Consider the following 16,577-nt stretch of genomic DNA (forward strand, 5'->3'; position numbering starts at 1 on the left):
AATATGCTTTTGTGTGGAACAGATGGGAAATGTCAGATACATGATGAGGCAGACTAATATGGAACGAGAGAGAGAGCCAAATAGAAATATTAAAGAGTTCAGACATTGACGTGCAAATTCGTGGTTATTTTTATTTAAATGTTAATCACATATTGTGACGCCTCATTTTGTTGTGATAGCCCCCCCCCCCCCCCCGCGGCTAATTACAATTCAATGAGCTCGTGCTGACACGGTGCCGATTCATTATTTTCATGGTGAACTGCAGTACGCATTTATCCACGTGGCACCGATAAATAAAATTGGGTCGCGTGCGCAGGATACAGTTGAACACTTCATTATTTGCTTTCTTAATTTGTGTATTTTTGCAAATGTAATTTTCATCCAACGTGATCTTTGTTTTGGGTGGGTTGTCAAAGATAAAGAAAAATTTATAAGAAAAGGCAAGAAACGGTATTGCACTTAGTTGTCATTTGTATTTTAATGACAAAAAAAAAAAATGTTTTGCAAATCCCGAGTAATGCAGAACAATATTTCACAAATTCGGTGCCTGTTGCAGGACGTAATCTGGTTATTGAATAACTTTTTTTGTCTCTAGCGTCACGTCACCACCGCCCAACCTCATACGGAATGGAAAAAACAAATGACATCACGTCATAGTCCATATTAGGAGAGGCGGGTAAACCCATGTATGGCACTTCCGCCCGGAAGTGGTGCTGCGTGGGATGGTAAACAAGGCGGGGCTTGCTTGCCGTTTGTTAAGTTATGTTACGTTGCAAGTGGAAACGCTTTCAAGTCAGTCGCTGCAACTCACGGGAACAAGTACTGGACTCAACTTTCTTGAAGGACAGCTCGCGGTCTAATTTGGCCCTTTTCTGCATGATATACATATATTTTTGTTTTCTTTGAGATTATTTGGGAGGTGTTTGTTTTTTTATTTACCTTTTCCGATCATGACGTCAGTCGGCGAGCCTTTAGAAATAAACATCCCGGAGCTGGTTCGCCTCCTCGGGGAGCGCACCCCCGCCGGCTGCGTGGTCCTGGACTGCAGACCTTTCCCGGACTTCTCGCTGGGGCACATCACCGAGTCCCGGAACGTCAACTGGAACTCGGCGCTGCGGCGCAGGTCCAAGGGCGCCGAGGTGGCCCTGGACTGGCTGATCCCGGACAAGACGCTGCTGGGCCGGCTGCGGTCGGAGCCGACGGTCGTGGTCGTGGTCGACCAGGGCGGCCGCTCGGTCGGAGACCTCAAGGCGGACAGCGTGGCCCAAATGTTGCTCGCGGCCCTGCCAAACGAAGTCCGCGCGCAAAGTTGCTTCCTGAAAGGTGAGAACGTCTTTTAGTCATTTTTGTTTACAAGAACAGACGGGGCCTCGTGGTTCTCCAATCTTTTTGACACCGACCGCAATTAAAGTAGTAGTCGGTTCATCAAAAATGGAGCAGAAGTTTCATTCCTAAAGGACGTGTTGAACATTATTCTAAATCGCTGTAACATGGTTTAGTTTGGGGAGGGGAAAAAACTGTAGTTAGTTTTTCAAATCAAATGTGTTGAGAGTAAAAGTTCCGTATGTCGTACCAGGGCAGCGCCGACTTCTGGAGGAAAATTCTTTGTGTCTTCTACACACTAGGCCATTAAATATGATTCGGAAAGGTTAAATAAAATTGTCATCAAATTAAAGTTTGGAAAAACAAAACAATTACTTTTAAAAGACCAAGTGCAAATGTATTATACTCAATGCAAATGAATTTGAAAAGGTCCCCCCCCCCCCAACATGAGGGCCGTATTCAATATAGTATTTATCACTTCCATGCTGACCAGCAGAGTAAGAATTTCATTGCACGCCGGAAACATATTTGCCTCTTGATAAACACGGTGACGTTTAGGATTAGGAGGGTAAAAAAAAAAAAAAAACAAAACAAAACAAACCCCACATCCTGCATTGGGGGTCCTTACACAGAAAAGGATGAGAAGAAACTCAAGTTTCATGCCCCCGCCCCCTCCACACCCGCACATGAAAACAAATCATTTTCACCCACCGTGATCTACGCATGACGTACGGTGGAAGATGTAAGACTGTGACGTCCGTTTTAGGTGGATTTGAGGGCTTCTCAGAGGCCTACACAGAGCTCTGCTTCAGGAAAAAGTTCTCCGCAGCGGAATCGGAGCCACCGGTCAGCTCGGGCCGGAAGACGCCGGCGTACGATCGGGTTAAATAACATCAAATCGGGCCAAAATGGATCAATATACCCGAGCGAGTCGTCAGCCTTCTTCCTTTTTGAATTGCGGGACGGCCCCGTAGAACTGTTGCCTTTCCTGTTTTTGGGCAGCGCCGTGGCGAGACCCTCACGTCGGCCGTGCTCAACGTGTCCTCCTCGTGCCCCAACGTCTTCGAGGGGGAGTTCCGGTACCCGCGCCTCAGCGTGGGGGGACAGCCTGGCCGCGGACATCCGAGCCCGCTTCTCCGCGGCCATCGCCTTTGTCGGTGGGGGTTACCACGAGTGTGAGCGCAAATCAAAACGGGCAGAGAGAGTCTCTTAGCTAAACAAGCAGGGTGAAGTTTCAACATCAACGTGGCGCCTAAATAGAAGTTTCTTTCGGCTTGTCCCTTTCGGGGTCGCCACAGCGTGTCATCTCAGATGTTTGGCACAATTTTTACGCCGGATGCCCTTCCTGACGCAACCCTTCTCAGGGAGTGGAGGCCCCAGTGGGATACGAACCCACAACCCCTGGTTTTCAAACCAGTGCTCTAACCACTGAGCTATGGGGCCTCCAACATGGCGCCTAAATATGCTTTCAAAAAAAAAAAAAAAACTCAATACTCTCGTGGAGTCATTTCAGACACCGTAACTTTTAGCACAGTTTGAGCATTTCATTCAGTATTACGAGAAAACGTAGTTTACTTTGTGAATCGGCGGCTCACCTGGAAAGTGTTGGCCTCACAGTCCTGAGGGCCGGGGTTCAAATCCCGGCCACCCTTGTGCGGAGTTGCCACGTTCTCCCCGTCGGTGCGTTGCTTTTCTGCACTTTCCTCCCGCGCGTCCCAAAAACACGCGACACTAATTTAACACTCAAAATTGCGCCGTTGATGTGATTGCGAGTGGAGCGGTTTGTCTGCCTCGATGTGCCCTGCGATTGGCTGGCGGCCGGTTGACAGCTGGGATTGTGAGGATAAGCAGCTAAGAAAATGGATGGATGGATGGATGGAAGGACACTTTGTGAATCCCTGCTGTAGTTCAAAATAGGGGCTGATTCCAGGATCAGAGGTTAAAGGTTAAAGGGTGCTCACCTCCTGGCCAAGCATGAGAAATGGCACCTTTTGTACATTTCAGCGCATTTTGAGCTCCTTTCTCGGTTAAAATCTGTCACTAAGGAGGAAAAGATTGGAATCATCAAATAAATATAGTTCTGGGTGAGATGACTTATTTGGATACAAAAGGACCTTTGACCTTTTTTAGGGGTGTATTGAACAGAACCTTTTTCAAATACACAAATGCAATATTATTATAAAAACAAGCAATTGATTTCGGCATTTTCCTGAACAAAAACTCTTGCTTCATTTTTCCTTCACGCGACAGACAGTCACAGATGGGAAAATGTCATTTAAAAAAACAACGTTCCTTAGTTTCCGTTTCCATGACATCAGAATTTCAGTCGGAGCAAAAAGAAAGCAACTCCGCTGTGCCTTCACCCCCAGATGCCGCGAAGCTGCCCGGGGGCCCGAGTGCTGGTCCACTGCCAAGCGGGGATCATCCCGCTCGGCCACCACCTGCCTGGCCTACCCGATGCACGCCCGGCGGGTTCGGCTGGACGAGGCCTCGGACTTGGTCCCCCAACCTGGCGTTCACGGGGCAGCTGCTGCAGTTTGAAACGGACGTCATGTGTCGGGGCTGACACTAGAAAAATCGCGTGGACGCGAGGCGTGTCGCCAAAGTCCCGGGACCGGCGTCACGGGCGGAGTGATTCGGGAGGCCGGGGAACTGCGGGATGCTCAGCGCACGGAGAAGCGGCCACGCAATGTCTTTGGAAGTGCTTTTGGGACGCCAGGCGCACAACGTTTCAGACACGCCTCATACATTTTGGTATTAGCGCAAATGAACGTGCGGCGATGCTGCCGTCGCTGCACAATATTGTGCACAAAGCAAACATGTAAATAACACTTTTGTATTTATTGCTATTGTGGATGACGGCCGAGTTTGTTGGCACGTCAGCAAATCAACTTTATACTTGGAGAAAAATTCCTGCTGATCTTTTGTTTTTTAAGGGGTGGGGGGGGGGGTGTCAAATAAAAAAAAAAAAAAGCTTTGTGAACCCATTCACTCTTTGTTTTTACTGTATAATGTACATAAAAATATGGATCAGTGTGGATGGCAGAAGTTTAAAGGACTGCTCGTTCTCGACTTAAAAATAGTTTTGTTTAAAAAAAGAAAAAAGAAATTCCCAAGAGTCACACGAGTATTGTCCCTGAGGCAATGTTGCTCAGCAATACACGGTGAAGCATATTGGTCACTTTCAAGTTATTTCAGTTTTCATTTTTGGACCATTTTTGTCGTAAAGAACGCCGTAGTGGACTTTGTGTGAAACAAGCGGGCGGCGGGTTTTGTTGTGTTCTGGGGCCGCTTTGGGAAATCTTGAATCAGGTGCAACTAAATCCTAAAAGGGTTCAGGCATTCCGAAGCAAAATGTCCTCTCCGAACACTTACGAGACACATTTTTAAATTTCCGGAGGAATGCAAAATATAACGAGTTCAAAACGGGAGAGGAGCAGATTTATTATTTCACAGGTAAACAGCGACCTCTTACGATGTGATACTTTTTCCAGAGTCCTCTGCAGTCATCCAGCAGATGTCACCGTCGCACTGTTTATGAAATATGGCGCCTACTTGAAATCAAAACCAAGAGAAGTGACGTTTATGGCAACCGCGTTGATGATCTGCACTTCAGAATGACGTGAAATGAAAATTGGCTTCGCGCTTCATTTGGTCAGAAAAAGCTTCCGCTCACATCCGTTCTTTGAGGCTCCATTTAATGTCGTCTGCGTCAGCCGCGCCATCATCATCATCATCATCATCATATGGAATCCAACTGCAAGCGGTTTATTACTACGCCCACGCAAATCCTAGAGAACACTGCACGCCCTAATGCATGCACACAGCCGTTTGTAAAGCGGCTGGCCCTGAAAATAGCAAACATTTTGTCACAGTTAGCTTCAGTGTTAAAAAAAAAAAAAAAAGACCAAAACTAAAAATTCGAGTCACTTTTCTGAACATCTAGAACAATATTTGGCAACTTTAGAGTTAAATGTTACACCTACACCATAGATCCAAATTCACCCATCCGTTTTCTGAGACGCTTATCCTCACGAGCGTCAAGGGAGTGGCGGAGCCTACCCCAGCTGTCATCGGGCAGGAGGCGGGGCACACCCTGAACTGGTCGCCAGCCAATCGCAGGGCACATGGAGACAGACAGATAACCATTTACACTCACAATCACACTTTTGGGGGCAATTTCGAGTGTCCGATGAATGTTGCTTGTTTTGGGGATGTGGGAGGAAATCTGGAGTGCCCACCCGGAGAAAAGCCACGCAGGTGCAGGTGCGTCCCAAAAACGTGCCTGCATTCATCGGAGACTCCAAATTGCCCCGTCGGTGTGCTGTTGGCTGTCTCTGTGCGCCCTGCGATTGGCTGGCGACCAGTTGAGGGTGTGCCCCGCCTCCTGCCCGATGACAGCTGGGATTTTGACTCGGGCACTCCCGGGCCCCTCGTGAGGATAAGCAGATGAGAAAATGGATGGATGGATGGATTCATGATTTAGGTGAAACATTTAATGTCTGCATGACAAACATGGTTGTAAGTGTGCATAAAAGTGACCAGTTTTATTTTGAAGCACTTTGTGAAGCTAAATGTAACGAAATGTCGCAGATTTTTTTTTTTTTTTTTTGAGCAAAAGCTTGCCAAAGGGCGCCCTAAACACGTTACTGTAATGATTGGACGACAACTGTCTTTTCTAAACACAATGAAATGCTTACTTATGGTTCCGACACATGACAGATTAGGGGACTGCCCGGCCCTCCCTTCAATTTCTGACGAAGTCTCGACGGCATTGAGGTCTCATCTAATTTGAGACCTTGACGTCTTTTCTGAAAATACATCAATTTTAGGTCATGTTACAGCTTGTTTCCCCGCCGGAGAAGTATTACTTCTGTGTATTTTGCATTCTTCCGCGTAATCGGTTGGTACCGGATCCCTCTTATGATGGAGTATCGAATAAGGGTCGGCGTTCAGACTCTTGAGCGCAGGAGGCGGCTTCACCTTGCATGGTTGACGGGGGCAACAATTTCCCCACCTGGACGCCAATGTTTGCCGGCGACACCGCGCATGACACATTTTGCTGCTCCAGGCAAATCCGCCCATGAGAAGCAGACCCACTACTTGATTGGAGAGCACTCCAGGGCTTAAAAGCTTTATTTTGTTTCCCTTTATGTTCCGAATGTGTAGCGCGGACGGGGTGGGGGGGGGGCAAAATGTATCAGCGTTATGGTTATGGTGCCTACTTCCTGCCCGCAAGCTGCAATTCCGCAGGAGGACTCCTCTTTAATTAAATGAATAATGTGCGCATTACCAAACAAACAGGACCTCCTACCCACGGACCATTCATGAGGCCATGTGTTTGATTGCGTGGGTTGCCGAGTGCGTGCGTGCGTGCGTGCGTGCGCGTGTCACAGGGGCCACCTACCCACCCCCGAACAGCAGCGCACAAAACCCGGCGCCGTTTCATTTTCGGGGCACGACGCAGGCAGACTGTGCAATCAGGTACTTGACCTCTGCAAAAGCAGTATAGCACGAGGGATGCCGCGAGGGGGTCGGGTCGTGAGGCCTTTTTACATCGGGGGGGGATGCATAATGCGGACGGATTCAAACGGAAGTCAAGTCACGATGAAAATGCATGAGCACAAAAACGGCTACAAGGGCCTTATGTGAGCTTGGCGCTAACGTGCTTCAATTACTTACAGATTGTTGAACACTGAAATAAATGAGCTTGTCCCACTTGTGACCCCCCCGCCATGTTACAGTCCACAACAACTCTCCCCTCAGAGGTTTCATTATTCAACTCCAAGTTGACTCTTTCACTTTTTCAAGTGTCAAAAGGGCACTTTAGAGACTTCGCGAGTACGTTGCGAGGTTATCACAGCACGAATAATCCTTTCAAACAGTGGCAAGATAAAGTATTGCCCCCACCCCCACCCCCACGGCCATAATACATTTCTAGGGCGGGGGGGGGGGGGGAGTACTTTTGTTTAAATGGCAGCGTGGTGGAATAATAGCTCTTAGTTCTGACTCACAGTTGCGGGATTATTTTTGGAGGTCGCATGCAGCGATGCCGGCTTGTTTCCGAATTCCAAAAACACGCATGCTGGCTTTCTTGAAGACCGCGTCGGCCATAGTCAGTCAATCCCATTTATTTATTTACGTACAATTTTTCACAAGGAGCACTCGTAAATTCTTTTACATGGTTGAGAGAGATTTTCACCCCACTCCAGCTCAGCCGTGACCCAAACGAGCATCTGCGGTCTAGAAAACGGATGATTGGATGGTTTTGTAATCATCTTCAGTGGGGGAAATAATAATTAGATGTGATTCCCTTCTGAATTGACAAGTTTGCTCATTTACAAATAAATTAAAAGACTCACTTTATTGTTTTTATTATTATTACAGTAATAGACAAAATATCAATTCAAGAAACATTTTTTTTTTTTTTTTTTTTTAATTCAAACTGAGCGAAGAGAGTATTTGATCCCTTTCAAGTCAGCCGGAATTTCGGCTCCCACACGCGTGGCACATACGATTGGTACGATACCGCCAAGCGATTCGGGATCCTCGTGGTGTCGACTCGTTATGTGGATAAAACGCAGCCGTTCTCCATTTCTTCCCGTCCAACTTGTCACTTTCCAGACTTCGAGCTGATCGAAGACCCCCGAAAGGAGCTGAAGCGTCCAAGGGGTCACCAACCTTTAGAAAACTGAGAACTACAGTACTTCTTGGCTTTTGATGAATGCGAGCTAGCTAGCTTCCACTTCTTGATCAAATGACCTTGTATTGTAATGATATCCATCTTTGTCGAGGAAGCGATCAAGTTAACAATCTCTTATAATGATCACCAATTTGGATCGCACTCAGCAAACAGCCACTGTGACAAAATACACGTGTAACACATACAAATAAAACTTGAAAAAGAAGATTTTTTTTTTTTTTTTTTTCAAGGTGCTAACCCTGACAAAACGACAAGCGTGCAAATGCTGCAGAGTTGTAACCTAAAGTCACGTAAAACGGAACAAAATCGTCGAGTAGGCGGTCCCGGCGACAGCAGATCCATCTGTAGCTCACTCCTCATAAAAGAAACTTTCTTTTCATCGCGAGGTCTTGACTTTACATCCCAAGAATTCAATAAAATGTCTGTTCAGAAGAGCCACGAGAAATCACATGAATGAGTCATCTTGGATGTACAGTAACGCTGCGCAAATACAGGCTGGAGATGTGCATGGGCCTTCAATGGTTGAGGAGAAAAGAAAAGACTGCGGTTTGTTTGTTTTTTTTTTCAATGCAAGGCTTTCATAAGCATATTAGCACGATGAAGCTGGAATCCTGTAGTTTTGAAAAATAAAAAAAAATTAAAAAAAAGGGTGAAAACTGAATGTGGACGGCAAGAGGATAAACCGAAATGGGGACCAGGAGTTTTTCCCAAGACCTGCGCTGGCTGTTCCCGTCGCAAGGCTTCAACATCTACTCTTTTGCCACTTTTATGAAGAGCAACCCCATATTGCTTCTATTAACATAAATATGGCCTTGTTACCTACTTTTAACTCAATGATAAGTATAAATACTGTACATATACTGTATGCGAGGGGAACCCAGTGGCTCCCACAGATTGCCTGCATGGTGCATCATCAACCAACTACCAATACACCGATTCTCAATTTGTAACGCGTATAAAGAACATCTGTGATAGGAATCTGTTTGTTTTTGGGTTTTTTTTTTATTTCAATCTTTCTATCACCGCGAACAAGACTAAAAAGGATTTGTAAGACCTGAACGAGGTTACAAAACCATCGGCAAAAGGCTTAGGGAGAAGGTAAATATTATTACAGTTTGGAAAACAAAGAAAACAACAATCAATTGCTCTAGAATTGCAGTAGCCTGCGATAGGATGGAGTGAGGATCAGCACAAGAAAGGGAAGAGAGAAGCAGAAGCAGGAACGGCGGCAACGGAATCAAATTTGGCAAAACTACTGGCTGGTGAACGTCAAAATTACTCAGCAAGAAGAACCAAAAAGCTGAGCCATCGGGCTCCAACTCCAGCCGCCATCTTTGGAATTTCATTCAATTCAATTTGATCTCAAAAATCTGAGCATGACCCAAAAAACACCATCTGCACACTCAAGCATGGAAGTGGAAAAAACATTTTGTTGCGGGGCCGCGCAGGATGAAGGCCCTTCGACTGTCAAATTAGCATCATCGATAAATAACCGTCATCAGTGGAGACAAATTCACATCAAGGGATGAAATCATATTTACAGACATACAATCACAGGTGGGGAGAGCAGCCAAATATTCTGCTCAAGTGATAAAAAAAAAAAACTGATGTGGCTCAATAAAAGTAAAAAGTAGTCCTCCAAATAAGGACTTCACAGTACGTGACAGAACGTAAGTAGGAAGTAGTAAAAAAAAAAAAAAACTTCTCAACGACTGACTAACTACGGTGGCACGGTGGGGCAAAAAGGTCTGCGGGAACCTTTTAGGCTGAGACGGCCATAAATGGCAAAATGTCACTTCAAATATTTGAAAAACTAAATACAGTCGTAGTTGAGCATTTACGTAGAACCAACACTTTTGGAGTACAATTAAGTCTCTGAATTGTTTGAAACGACATTGCTACGACGTTGCTACCCAATGACGCCAAAAGCACTTCTTACCGTGAATGTGATTTTGTGGTTTTGCTGATGGCTTTCTCGCCTTTCGTACGTCGTCAGATTTCGCTTCACGCAGGCGTTGACACTTCCATCCGTTCATCGTGAACGGAATTCAATTTGATGGTGAACGGTTCTTGCCAGCAATAGCATGACTTCCATTGGTTTGATGATCTTGTCTTGATGCGAAAAGTTGTCCAAAAAGTTGATTGGCGGGATCAGGCACGTATGCTTTGGCCTCCTCCTCCATCTGTGGATGTCTGTCCAGTCAGGCCGAAAACTGCACAACTCCGCCATCTTTTTTTTCCCTTGAGCGATCGTTTGCACGAGTTGTTGCCACCTGCTCTGCGCCTGCGCACGTCGACTGCTACTGTGAACTACGGCAAGCCCACTAGGACAAACTGCCTCCGCTCATTTGCGTTGCCTACGTGACGGATATGACACTGTTGCGTATGTAGTGATGAGGGCTCTGCGAGCCATGTGCAACATCAAAAGAGCCAGATATTGCCCGCGAGTCGCAGGTTCCCGACCCCTCGGTTAGAGCGTTGGCCTCACCGTTCTGAGGACCGGGGCTCAAATCCCGGCCTCGCCTGTGTGGAGTTTGCATGTGTTCCCCGTGCCTGCGTGGGTTTTCTTTTGGTGGGCAGTCCGCTTTCCTCCCACACGCCCAAAACATGCAACATTGATCGGACGCTCTCCGTTGCCCCATCGGTGCGATCATGAGCCTCCATGTGGCCTTCGGTTGTCTGGCGACCGGTCGTCCAGGGTGCGCCCGCCTCCTGCCCAATGACAGCTGGAATAGGCTCCAGCACTCCAACGACCCTTGTGAGGATAAGCGGTTAAGAAAATGGATGGATGGATAGATGAATAAACAGTTGAAATATTCATGTTGTTTTGTAGAATCACAAGGTAAGGGAAATTCATCTCCAAGAATCACTCTTCTACTATATTGCTTCTACTCGGTGGATAATAGCCCCCCCCCCCCCCGTCCCCTTCCTGTTGAAATGCCAGTTTTGTTTTGTTTTTGTTGTTCATGAATTTTGACAAAGGTGAATCATTTTGTCCAACTCAACAGATGTATTCGTGCATCAATTGTTCATCTTTTGGAGGGGGCTGTCATGGGCATGGCCGCCTTGCCGTTCGCCTTGCGTTTTTCGTGCCTCTGCCTTTTCGGACCGCTTACCCGTGTGTGATCTCAGTTTTGAGCAAAGCCACACTCAACATCATGCCCTCGCCTGGGAGTCCCGCATTTGGGTCCGGTCCCGTGCCTCGTGCCTATGACAAGGGGCAGGTGAAAACAAAGAACGGAATTGAAGTCGAATGGCAGCCCACCACCGCGAGAGATGTTCCGTTTTGATGGAACGACGACAGCGAGCGAGTCAGGATCCCGTGACGCCCACAGCTGCGCGGTGACGTCAGCGGCTCAAAAAGACGCGCAAGTGGGGGGAGGGAGGGAGGGAGGGAGGCAACCCTGTTCAGGTCCACTTCGCCTCAGAAGCTGAGGATGCGCGCCACGGGAGCCGCTTCGTCAACTCGGAACCAAAAAAAATCATAAGAGGAGCGACAAGCGACCGACTGACGTCCCATTTTGTAGCGGGACATGTCACCGGTGAAGATTGCGCGTCTTCAAGCTCCAGCTTCAAGCTCCACTCGTAGAAATCAAGTTGGTGGACTCAACTGGAAACTTGTCGTTCCGGTCTTCGATTTTGTCGGTATGAACGATTGTAAACGGTGTGAATGATGAGCTTTATAGACTCTGTGAATTGTTGCGCTCCCCACTGAGGCGTGTCTGCGAGCAACAACGCACGAATATAATGTGACTTCCTCAGAAACCATTACACCTTTAATTAACCGAGTGAAGTATTTTATGAGCTGGACAAGTGAGAGGGGTGTGTGTGTGTGTGGGGGGGGGGGGGGGGGTGAGGGGGGGGGGTGGGAGAGAAACCGGTCAAATGTGCCAAGGAGAAAATCAGTGTTTTATGGAGCTGGAGCTTTTCTAATTAAAAGGCGCTGTTCCATGTCCTGACCCGACAAGACCCGCGCGCGTTTTGTGAGCTTATCATGGATTCGGAAGCCCCGTCGTGGAGGATGCGAGGGAGCTAACATTTAGAGAAAACAACAACAACAACAACAGCAGCAGCAGACGACAAGAGCAGAGGTAAACATCACAAATTGCAATTAAATGTGTGCGTCAGAGAGCCAGAAGCATTCGCTGTCCAGTCGAAAGCGAGCGTCTCAAGATTTGGGAGGTGAAAGCAAATCTAATTTCATTGGAATGAAAAGCATGCATCGATGAATTTTAGGAATCAAGAAAAGGAAATGTCCAATAAACAGCATGTATCTCCGTGCGTATTATTTCTTCGCCCCCATAGAAAATAATTGAAAAAAAATCGTTTGTAGAGTCAACGAAGAGGCAAGACGAGTTACTATCGACTCAAAAGCGCGTGCGTTTCCAACACGTTCCCGTCGGACATGAATTCCCAATTTTTTTTTTTTTTATTCCGTAGAGAGCATGGCGGCGGTCCCGGAGGGCGGCTGCTCCCTGGAGCTGAGCAACTGGAATGCGAGCGGCGCCTCGGTCCCCTGCAACCAGAGCGTCGTCAAGCTGGCGCCGTACTCCCCCGAAGCCACGGCGGCCTTCGCCACCGCCATTACCCTGATGGTGGTCTTCACCATCGTGGGGAACATCATGGTGATCATCGCCGTGCTGACCAGCCACTCGCTGCGAGGCCCGCAGAACCTCTTCCTGGTGTCGCTGGCGGCGGCGGACATCTTGGTGGCCACTCTCATTATCCCCTTCTCGCTGGCCAATGAACTTCTGGGCTACTGGTACTTCAAGTCTCTGTGGTGTGAGATCTACCTGGCCCTGGACGTGCTCTTTTGCACCTCCTCCATCGTGCACCTGTGCGCTATCTCTCTGGACCGCTACCTGTCCATCTCCAGGGTCACGTACGGCCGCCAGCGGACTCCCAGACGCATCAAAGCCGCCATCGTGGTCGTGTGGCTCATCTCCGCCGTCATCTCCTTCCCCCCGCTGCTGTCCCTCAACAAGAGCGAGGCGGGCGACCCCGCCGGCGAGCGGGGGCCTCAGTGCGAGCTCAACGACGAGCGCTGGTACATCCTCTACTCCACCATCGGCTCCTTCTTCGCCCCGTGCCTCATCATGATCCTGGTCTACGTCAGAATCTACCAAATCGCCAAGCAGCGAACGCGGTGCCCCCCGGGGGAGCCGCGCAAGGACGGGGTCGGCGCCGCCACGCCGAGTCAGCCCGAGCGGCAATTGCATGCCAACGGTAAGGAAGAGGACGAGAAAACGTCCAAAGCCAGACCCCCCACCCTCGCCATCACGCCGTCCCCGTCAGGAGGGCAGCCAGAACCCTCCCGGGACCCCAACCCGAATAATCTGCAGCCCCCACCTCCTCCTTCTGCGGCAGTCGCCAGTTTGCACGCGCCCTCCGCACCTCAGCCGAAAGGGGGCGGCGAGAAGTTCAGGGGGCGAAAACGAAGCAAATCCGACAACAACAACGGCGACAGCTCCAGCACGGACAGCGAGGCCAGCAACGGAGGGGGCCGGGGCAGCGCCAGCATGCCGGGCTCGCCCGCGGGCGGGGGCACCCGCACCCCGGGTTCCGTCGAGCGCTACAGGAACGTGGTCGCCACTTCAAAGGGGGCGCGGCTGGTGCCAGGCAGGAAGTCCAAAATCGACAACAACCCCGGGGCGGCTCGGCGCAAAGCCGTGGTCAACAGGGAGAAACGCTTTACGTTCGTGCTCGCCGTGGTCATCGGCGTCTTCGTGGTGTGCTGGTTCCCCTTCTTCTTCTCCTACTCGCTCCAGGCAGTGTGCCCCCAAACCTGCGCCATACCCGACCCGCTTTTTAAGTTCTTCTTCTGGATCGGTTACTGCAACTCCTGCCTCAACCCGGTCATCTACACCATCTTCAACAAAGACTTTAGGAAGGCTTTCAAAAAGATTCTGTGCAGAAGCACCAAGGGGACTTTCTTTTAGCACCGTCGGGCAAATCATACTCAACTCCTTCTAAGGGCTCTATTACCAACATTTTGAGCCGTGGACATCCAATTCCAAAATTGCCGTGGAATGTGTTACTTGACATTTTGGACTTTGAAATTCTGAATCAGGATTTGGACCCAATCGGGTAAGGTTCAGGCTCGACCGCGGCTCAAATTGGCCGTGTGCTGGGAGGACACGCGAGTTCAAACCACGCTACACCATATGAATATATATATATATATATATATATATATGTGCTTCTTTATCGATTCTTGAGGAAGAAAGCCAGCTTCGATTCAAACGAGCCCCCGGGCCCGTTTGTACACCAGCGCAGAGCACAAGGAGCACACAAGGTTAGCGGTGATTTCTGGCAGTCTTAATGTGTTGAGCTGCGGGCCAAACGCGTGCTCCCCGATTCCCACCCGAAAGAGCGAAACGCCGAGAGGCGTTCTGTCCATTCAAAATGCCGGAACGCCCGCGGGAGGTTCCTTTTCAATTAAAGCCACGCGTCAAACGCGTCGGATGCCTGCGGGTCAAAGTGGACACTCAGGTTGTGTGGGGTTTTTTTCCCCTGTTTTTTTTTTTTTTTTTGAGAGAGAGAGAGAGAAATACATAATGCTCAAGCAATGATTTGAATGCTTTACTGGAGCGGGCGGAACAACCTCTCTGACATCCAGACAACTCTAACGAGATTATTCACACCGTGTCACGGGAGGTTCATTTGCTGATTTATGCGCATTACTTTTCATCTCGGCGCAACCGAACAGTTTAGAGCGTCGGCCTCACTGTTCCGAGGACCCGCGTTCAAATCCCGGCCCCGCCCGTGCGGAGTTTGCATAGTTCTCCCCCGCGCCTCCCAAAAACAGGCGACGTTCATTGGACGCTCCTAAATTGCCCCGCCGGTGTGATTGTGAGTCTCGATGCGACCAGTTCGGGGTCAGGTAAGCGTCTGATGAAGAGGACGTAGTAAGCACACCGCAGTGACGTTGATGTATCACGTCGCCCAACTCGGATTATTCCGAGGTCACTGGTTCGGTGACTTTTGTTGTTGTTGTTGTTGTTGTTGGGACCGCACGTTTATCTATCTTGCACTCTGTCGCCGTCTTTCCCGCCAAGAGTCGGCGGGTCGGCCGTTTCCTTGACAGAACTCGTGTGTTTGAAAAAGCACATCCAATCCTGACGTATTGACTCAGTGGGACAAGGGCTGTCGGCGACACGTTGTGTCATTTCGCTGACCGTGTGTGTGTGTGTGCGCGCGCTACTGATCTGTAAGAGTGAAGCATGAGACACTTTTTCTTGTCATGTGACTGCTTCTTTTCTATTTGCGATTGGGCATACGGACGGAGAGCCGTTTTCAAGTGCGCGTTTGTTTATTTGATTGCATATTGAGAAGGCGGCCTTCCTCTCATCATCCCAAAGAGGCTCGGCCTGTCGCATTGATTTATGGCTCCCATCTTGTTTGACTTCAATCACATTTGCCGTGAGTGTGTGTGATGGGAGGTAACAATATAAGACTGTACTATTTATTTCAAAATATTGGGTGTTTTCTCTCTATTTATTGTTCCATTGGAGCGCTTTTATTCCGAGGGTCGAACGACATCGGATCGCTCTGAGGGTAAAAATATTGTATTACTTTCTAAAGAACGATAGCCTGAGTGATTTTAAAGGGTGGATTTTGTGTGATGCTGCCACAGTATATGGAAAAATAGGACTTTTATGCGCATAAAACACCCCACATATGACCATCTATCGTCATTTTTAACAGAGATATAAGCACATTTGACAGCAATGTCAGGGGAAAAAAAGAAGAGCAACAGCTAGTCATGCTTGATGACCATTTGTAGTTCCAAAATTCTGATGAAATGACCCACAACAATTCAACGTTTGTGAGTTGCGTTCTTTTCAGAAGGTCACGCTTTCATGGCTGCTTTTGTCAAAAAATGAGTTGACGATCACCTGCTCTGCACACCTCCATTCTGCGCTTTTTGTGGTGAGGTTGCCGCTTTTCTTAGTTGAAAAAACCAACGTAACAATTCTGGCTTGAGGGCGACAGGTGCACGAATCCAAATCTTTTCACCGGAAAGCACTTGTTGCGTCTCTTCCCTCAGGATGCGCGCTCGGCGCTTCGGAGCTGTCTGTGATGATTCCCGCCTTCACCCTCCAACTTCCTGTTAAAAAATAAAAGTTTATTGGAAAATGCATCAGACGTTCCCTCGTGTCTTTTCTTCATTATTTCATGACTTCATTATTTTGAACATGGCAGTCAATGGGGATCCAAAAAGCGACGTTTGCATCACTTTGTGCTTAATTGTCAGCTTGATGACACACACACAAAAAAAAACAAACCCTCACCTATTTGGTGGAAGAGTAACATTCCATCCATTAATCCTGATTTCCTTTTGACTTTGGGCAGGGGGCGGCGCACACCCTGACCGACCCAGTCTCCAATCAGTCGCAGTCCACATGCGGACAAGCAACCATTCACATTTGCATCCACACCCGTGGACAATTTACACTGAACAAACCTGACACGGATGCTTTTGGAATGTGGACGGAAACCGAGGTACCCAGAGAAAGCCTACGCAGGCATGAGGACAACATGCTAACTC

General features: G+C 48.4%; 2 protein-coding genes across 2 annotated transcripts; both read left to right on the forward strand.

Annotated features, from left to right (window-relative positions):
- The first annotated feature begins 515 nt into the window (after nucleotides 1-515).
- dusp2 (dual specificity phosphatase 2) lies at nucleotides 516-4,260 on the forward strand. The gene is given in 9 exon segments (XM_061817746.1): nucleotides 516-1,323; nucleotides 2,090-2,202; nucleotides 2,282-2,330; nucleotides 2,333-2,421; nucleotides 2,423-2,480; nucleotides 3,693-3,715; nucleotides 3,717-3,746; nucleotides 3,748-3,821; nucleotides 3,823-4,260. Coding segments are annotated over 9 exon segments (876 nt in total). The 5' UTR covers nucleotides 516-950; the 3' UTR covers nucleotides 3,890-4,260.
- A 7,338-nt stretch (nucleotides 4,261-11,598) lies between these two features.
- On the forward strand, nucleotides 11,599-13,965 carry adra2b (adrenoceptor alpha 2B). Its single transcript, XM_061817654.1, has 3 exons — nucleotides 11,599-11,671; nucleotides 11,967-12,117; nucleotides 12,467-13,965. The coding sequence occupies exon 3, from the start codon at nucleotides 12,472-12,474 to the stop codon at nucleotides 13,963-13,965; it is 1,494 nt and encodes a 497-aa protein (XP_061673638.1). The 5' UTR covers nucleotides 11,599-11,671; nucleotides 11,967-12,117; nucleotides 12,467-12,471.
- The last annotated feature ends 2,612 nt before the right edge of the window (nucleotides 13,966-16,577 follow it).

This window comes from Syngnathoides biaculeatus, chromosome 4 (genome assembly GCF_019802595.1).
Source record: "Syngnathoides biaculeatus isolate LvHL_M chromosome 4, ASM1980259v1, whole genome shotgun sequence".
In the NCBI taxonomy this organism is placed as follows: Eukaryota; Metazoa; Chordata; class Actinopteri; order Syngnathiformes; family Syngnathidae; genus Syngnathoides; species Syngnathoides biaculeatus.

Bases quoted from the DNA above. Each gene is read 5' to 3' on its own strand.
- adra2b (XM_061817654.1), top strand. From the start codon at position 12,472: ATGGCGGCGGTCCCGGAGGGCGGCTGCTCCCTGGAGCTGAGCAACTGG.